General features: G+C 52.2%; 1 protein-coding gene across 1 annotated transcript in view; it reads right to left on the bottom strand.

Moving 5' to 3' along the window:
* Positions 1 to 701: 701 nt before the first annotated feature.
* Positions 702 to 7,260, bottom strand: part of LOC309400711 (TOX high mobility group box family member 4-like) — a 40,379-nt gene continuing 33,820 nt past the window's right edge. Inside the window, exons 6-9 of the mRNA XM_081969345.1 lie at positions 6,450 to 6,530; positions 4,104 to 4,808; positions 1,952 to 2,115; positions 702 to 1,116 (exon numbers count right to left, since the gene is read on the bottom strand). Coding sequence (XP_081825471.1) covers positions 1,053 to 1,116; positions 1,952 to 2,115; positions 4,104 to 4,808; positions 6,450 to 6,530 — 1,014 coding nt within the window. The 3' untranslated portion in view covers positions 702 to 1,052. The remainder of the gene's footprint in view (positions 1,117 to 1,951; positions 2,116 to 4,103; positions 4,809 to 6,449; positions 6,531 to 7,260) is intronic.

Genomic DNA, 7,260 nt, shown 5'->3' with positions numbered 1-7,260 from the left:
GGTCAATATATATTTAACACAAACAGTTTGTCGCGAAAGCGACTGCCTGCAAAGGCTCCTACATTGGGGCTGAAAGGCGAAAGCAGAAGTAGTATGCTGCGCCCCATATTTGGTTAAACCAGGTTGTCCCAATAGAAAAAAAAACACTTAACGACCGCTGCTGCGTCCCAAGGTCATGTAGTTATTTTTTTGCAACCTTCGGACAACCAAAGTCAACAGGGATGCCAGATTCACTTAAGAACTGGGTCACTAATTTCTCAATTGCAGTGATTCACTTAACAACCGTGGTAAAGAAATGTTATAACTTGGGTTGAAACGCGCTTCACCAATGTCTGGCTTAGCGAGAGAAATTTGGGGCTCAATTGCAGCCGTTAAAGTCGAGGACTACCTGTTGTGTTAATAAGGTGGTTGGGCTTTAGCTCGGGATGCGCGAACCCAGCTGCTCCCTCGGACGAAGTGCACGGGAGCTTCACCGACCCAGATATTCGTACCAAAGAGTTGCAGGCTGAACAAACAGGACAGGCTCACTCACACCCGCACAACCAAGTCCATTTTTGCCACTGTCACACACCCTCCCACCACCCGCCGTGAAAACATCCTTCGGACCACTAAGCAGAGGACCTTCTGCTCACTGAATCCATCCTGCTTTTTTCTTTTATTTTCCTAACCCTCCCCAGGAAAGTACATGGCAGATTTCAGGCGACATTCCTCTTCCAGCTTTAATCGCTCCGTCAAGAGAAACATTATTAAAGAGATTTTTTTCGTTTATAGAAAAAAAAGGGGGGGGAGAGAAGAGAGAGGGTGGGGGAAAGGCAGTGCCACCCCATAGTTTTGTTTTTTTTCCTCACACCCTTCTCAAAAGGGATGGGTTTTTTTCCTCTTGCTGGTGGGTCTTCGGCCGAGAAGATATTCCAGAAGCTGTTTCCCACCCTCACAGTTGCAAGGACGAGATTTTTCGTTGTCTTCTCGATTGGGTCGTTGTCCTTTTGGGCGCGGCAAGCCAAAACCATGTCATTTCTTTCCCCACCACTGTTATTATATAGGGCGGGGTGTTATTTCACAAAGACGACGTTGTTGTTGGAATTGCGGGAGGCCAGCCAAGCTAGGAACACATCTCTGGGTGTATGTGTGTGAGTGAGTGAGTGAGTGAGTGAGTGAGAGAGAGAGAGAGAGAGAGAGAGAGAGAGAGAGAGAGAGAGGGAGAGAGAGAGGGAGATGTGTCAGTTAACAGAAAACCAAACTGAAACAAGATTAATGTACAAGCGGTCCCTGATTTACAAGGGTTCATTTAGTGACCGTACAAAGTTACGCCGGCACAGGAAAAAGGGACTTGGAACTATTTTCCACAGCTACGGCTTTTCCGGCATTCCCAAGGTCACGTGATCAAAATTCACAAACTTGGACCACTGACTCGTATTTAGGACTGTTACTGTGTCCCGGAGGGGGGGGGGGGTGTCACATGTCTTCCTTTTGCGACCAAAGTCAACAGGGAAACCAAACTCGCTTAACAACCTAACCTATCAACCGCCGTGATTCACTTAACAAGTGTGGCAAGGAAGGTCGTAAAATGGGGCAAGACTCACTTAACCAATGTCTCACTTTCACAACAGAAATTCGGGGGGGGGTGTTCAATTGTGGTCGTAAATCGAGGAATACCTGTACTGGATTATGACCCTTGGCGCCACTATGGCTAAATCAAAGAAATTCCCGCGGGCCGCATCCAGCCTGCGATGTGGTCGGATCTGGCCCGCGGGCCATTCTGGATAATGTAAAGAGTCGACCCGTCTCGCTTCAGCCCAATCTACCAGCGAAGCGGAAACATGCCAGCAGTTTTGCGAGTGGCGTCAAGCTGGCCACGCCCACCCAGTTGGTCACACCCACCCGGCTGCTCATCCCCCCCCCCACAAGTCAACAACAGCCCTGATTGCGGCCCTCGATGAAGCAAACCCACCTGCAGTGTTTAACCACGCATTCGTTACTACAGTATTCGTTGTCCCAGTCACTGTTGACCACGGGAGGGTTGTCGCAGCCCGTACGGATGCAGCGAGGGCGGGGTGACACGGCCACCGGTGACTCGGAGACTAGCTCCACGTGCATTTGCGTTGGAGACTCAACCTGCGAGAGGAAGAAGGAACGCTTCTGAGATTTAGCCAACGAGCCTGCTAGAGCCAGGGACAGAAAACACAGACGCTTCGGTCCTGCAAATCAGAGGAGGAAAAGAGACCAAGATCTACTCTTCCCCAGCCCAATCCAATTAAACTGCCTTTTTGACTTGACAGAATAAGAGATTTGGAAGGGACCTTGGAGGTCTACTAGTCCAACCTCCTGCTCGAGCAGGAGACTTTATACATTTCAAACAGCTGTCCAATCCCTTCTTAAAAACCTCCAGTGTTGGAGCACCCACAGCTTCTGGAGGCAACTCGTCCCATTGATTAATTGTTATTATTTATTTATCTGGTGCACTGGCCTAGAGGTGGAGCTCTCGCCTCACAATCAGGAGGTTGTGAGTTCAATCGTAGGTAGCAGCAGATATTTCTCTCTCTTGCAGTGGTGGATTGCAGGCGGTAAGCCCCGGTACTGGCGTACCGGAGCCAACCCGGATACCATTCCGGTACGCTGCTCCGGAGGGCCCGCCTGCTCCGCCCAAGCTCCTTACTGGTTTTTTACGTCTTTGGCGCTTCTGCACACGGCATGTACAGCACCTGCGCGACGTCCCACTGAGCAGCTGGAGCATCGCAGAGGCACTAAGACGCATGCGCGAGATGCGCACGTGTGCACGCCGCCGGGCCCGTTCCAACCGTACCGGTTGGAACGGGATCCGGAACCCACCACTGCTCTCTTGGCACAATGGGTAAATTATCTGCTGCGAACTCTGCATCGGAGACAGGAAGGGCATCTGGCCAGTAAACACTCTGGTCTATTCAGTTGTCGCGATTCCACCCCGATGTAAGGGATTACGGGCTCATTAAAAGACAGTGTGCATGTGTGTGTATGTATGTGTATGTATATATGTGTATGTGTATGTATGTATATGTGTGTGTGTATATATGTACATATATCTTAGATTTTATACCATCTTTATCACTTTGTAAGTAAGTCAAGGAGATGAGCATACATACCGTATTTTTCGGAGTATAAGACACAATTCCCCCCCCCCCCCAAATAATGGTGAAAATTTGGGTGCGTCTTGTACGCCAAATGTAGCCCTGCCAACCCGCCGGCCCCCACCCTTCAGCACGTCGCGTTTTAGACTGTTTCAGGCTGCAGGGATTGTCACAGACCATCGTCCCCTGCCTGGCTTGCGTTTTGGGCCTGTGTTTGTCGCGTTTCTAGCTTCCGAATGCTCCGTTTGGGACGGAGCCGCAGGGATCGCCAGATCACATCGCCACCTCCGCGCATCGCATTTTAGGCCTCCGCACGTCCTTTTTTGGCCTCTGCGCGTCGCATTTTCGGGCGGCGATTGGTGGCGCTGTGCTTCGGTGATCCCCGCAGAACGTTCGGAGACTGAAAGCTAACGCCGCAGTGGCCGAAATGGCAACCCGGAACAGCGGCTGCCTTGTCTGACTGGTTCTGCGCATCGCCTTCTGTAGTCACTTGAGCGCCCAGCGATGATCAGCTGTATTTTTCAAGCTGCTTATCAGCCCCAACGCGCATTCACAACCAACAAACCTGTTCCTAAAGTTTACCTCTGGAGAACAGCTGATTGGGGGTATTCCGGGAGGCCGATCAACCTGCCAATCAGCTGCTCATGTTGAAGCAGGCTAATGTGCTAAAGTTGAGCAGGCTGGATGCTAGCCAGATGAATACCAATGGATGCCAGTAGGCAGAGGCAGAATTTTTTTTCCCCCCCTTATTTTCCTCCCCAAAAACTAAGGTGCGTCTTATATTCCGGAGCATATTATATTCCAAAAAATACGGTAATATCCTTCTATTTTCTCCAGAGGTTGTGGGTGCTCCAACGCCGGAGGTTTTTAAAAAGAGATTGGACAATCATTTGCCTGAGCAGGGCGTTGGACTAGAAGGCCTCCAAGGCCTCTTCCAACTTTATTGCTCAGCTATTCTGCAATTCAACGCTCTTTTTTTTCTCCCGTATGGCCCCATACCTCCGGCACGACATCGATGGGCTCCGGCGATGCTTGGAGTTCAGTGCTGGTCCTCTCGGGGCTGCTTTCTTCTGTCCGCAGAGGAATGGGCTGGATCTGAAGGGCCGGCGGGGGCAGGATTTTAATCTGCAGGGGGGGCGGGGGCTGCTGGAGATTGAGCCGCACCTTCTGCTGCAGAGGAGGCTGCTGCATGGCTTGAAGAGGAGGGGGCTGCTGGAGAATGGTGACCGGCTGGGCGGGGGGCTGCTGAGGCATCTGCTGAAGAGGGGGAGGCTGAAGCCGCGGCAGGTGCATGGACGAGGCGGCCGCGGCGGCTGCAGCTAAAACCGAACGCGTCACGATCTGAGTGGTTCCTGTCCCAGCTTGCAGCTGCCCCAGCTGGATGCCCCGCGAGGTCACCATCGTGGCGGGGATCACCGTCACCACGCCTCCTTGCGACGTGACCGCCAGCGAGGATGGCAGCATCTGTTTGGGAATGATGATCTTGGTGATGCTGGTTTGGCCGGCCGATGGGGGGCCGGCGCTGGAGGTCACCACCACCGTGGGCTGGGCAGGGACGATAGCAGGAGGTGGTGGGGGAGGCGGACTCTCCAAGGCCGGAGGGTTGGGTGGCACCGGAGCTGGAGGAGAAGCCGATTCCACAACGGGGGCCGGTTGCTCCGAAGGAGAGGCGATCGGGTCCAACTCCACCGTCTCGACCGTGGTCTGGAGAAGGGAAGACAAAATTGGGGATACAGTTCAAGAAGAGACCAAATGTGTGTCGCTATGCTTTCCTGTCCTGGTGTTCTGACCCAACTCCTCAAACCCAACAAACCCTCTGAAGTTAACGCAAAGTCTCTTTTATTAGAAGCGCCGGCAGACCCAGCAAAACGTTTCCTTCTCACTGCAGGCTAACAAGTCTGACCGCCCGAGAGATGAATAGTTGTGCCACATCTATTCATCTCTGAACCCTGCCTTTTATCCCCAGATCTTGGGTGGGGCTTTGCTAGCAGTGGTGGATCTTCCGTTCCAAGGATCGGCCCATAGATTTCCACTGCTCTCCTCTCCTCTGCACATCCGCATATCAGGCAATGGATCCAGCTGTTCTTCCTCTTCCTCATCAGCCACCTCCAGATCTGGGGGCTGTTGACTCTCCATCTGTTCCTCTTCTTCCTCAGCAGCCACCTCCAGATCTGGGGGCTGTTGACTCTCCATCTGGGGGCTGACGCCCATCCTTGCCCCCCCCCTCTGTCTCTCTGTCTCTGTCTCTCTTTGTCTCTCTTTGTCTCTCTTTGTCTCTCTTTGTCTCTCTTTGTCTCTCTTTGTCTCTCTTTGTCTCTCTCTGTCTCTCTCTGTCTCTCTCTGTACCTCTCTGTACCCCTCTCTCTCTCTCTCTCTCTCTCTCTCTCTCTCTCTCCCTCCCTCCCTCCCTCCCTCCCTCCCTCCCTCCCTCCCTCCCTCCCTCCCTCTCTCTCTCTCTCTCTCTCTCTCTCTCTCTCTCTCTCTCTCTCTCTCTGATTCGGCTGCTGGAGGGACCGGAGCTCGAGACGGCCACAGGAGGACATTACAGTCGGAAATGGAGCTTGGGAGCCCACTTTCATTGAAAGAGCGCTCAGGGCCTCCGCAGGCGCCCCCAACACAGGTGACATCGAGCTGGCCACACCCACCCTGGCCCCTGAGGTCAAACACAACTCTGATGTGGCCCTCAATGAAATCAAGGTTGACACCCCGTAGACACCATTGATCAGCAAAGGCAGTTCAGGGCAAATGAAACCTCAGGCCCATGGAGGTTTCTTCTCTTCCTTTCTTCCTTGGAAGGAGAGTAGAATAAGGGGAAAGTGTCAGATCTGTGAACCTGCCATTCTTCAAGGGAAGAGGGGGGCCTTGATTCATTATGCATCTTTATTGTACTTTGTATACTTTTATATTACTCTCCTATATATCCTGCATCCCGTAACCACTGATTTATAACCTTTAGCCTGGCGCCTAGGCAGCCTGGCATTTTCTCACCTTTGGGGGAATGTAAGGGGAGGGCCCTGTGTGTTGTATCGTTCGAAAACCGGCAGAGGATGACCCTGAGAAAGTTCCCTTATCCCTTTCTCAGAGCAGCCAGTACAATAACATCTTCACCCCTGCGGATTGGCTGAATCCACGCTGGACTGTTGGGAGGGCTTTCTAATTCCTTTTATTCTAACGGTATGGCCCTCGGGCCCTCGGAGCCTGCTTTGCTTTCGCCCTGCTATCACTTCTAGTCAGTAAAAGGCTCCTTTTGAAACGCTAAGTTTTGCTTTCTCGAATAAGGAGGAGAAGGCCGGGCCTTTCAATGGAGCAAGGACGGGGAAAGAGGAGGAGGTCGTGTCCCCTTACTTGGCACTCTTGGTTGTCCCGATAGGCAGCTAACGCTTTTAAATATTCTTTCTTGGCCGCTTCCGTTTTCCGCTTGTACACCTACAAAAGGAGAGATGGGTATTATGAAGCAGGCTGGATCTTCAACAATGTCCCCTTAACGTGCTGATTTTCAACTCAGGGGTTCACTTACCAGCCCTCGGAGCAGGGTTTCTCAACCTCAGCAGCTTTTTAAGATGGGTGGATTTCAACTCCTGGAATTCCTGGAAATTGAAATCCACCCATGTTTTAAGTCGACGAGGCTGAGAAACGCAGCCTCACAGTACGGGTAAAGGTTCCCACACAGATGCATGCTAGTCGTTCCCGGTTCTAGGGGGCGGTGCTCATCTCCCTTTCAAAGCCGAAGAGCCAGCGCTGTCTGAAGACGTCTCCGTGGTCATGTGGCTGGCATGACTAAATGCCGATGGAGCACGGAAGACTCTTACCTTCCCACCAAAGGCGATCCCTATTTTTCTACTTGCATTTTTACATGCTTTAGAACTGCTGGGACAAGGAACGGGAGCTCACTCCGTTATGCGGCGGTAGGGATTCGAACTGCCGACCTTCTGACCGACAAGATTAGCGTCTTAGCCACTGAGCCACCACGCCCCTTATAGTACAGGTAGCTCTTGACTTACAACTCAGGCAAAATGTCTGTTGTTAAAGCAAGACCGGTTGGTAAGCGAGTTCTGCTGCCCCATTTGACGATTGTTCTTGTCGCGGCTGGGCAGGGAATCATTGTAGCAGAAGGATGAGAGACCCATATGTGGCTCCAGAGCCCTGGGTTGCTGCC

The sequence above is a fragment of the Natrix helvetica genome, assembly GCF_964273705.1.
Source record: "Natrix helvetica genome assembly, chromosome: W".
NCBI lineage: Eukaryota > Metazoa > Chordata > Lepidosauria > Squamata > Natricidae > Natrix > Natrix helvetica.
This window is presented reverse-complemented; position numbering and strand designations above follow the sequence as displayed.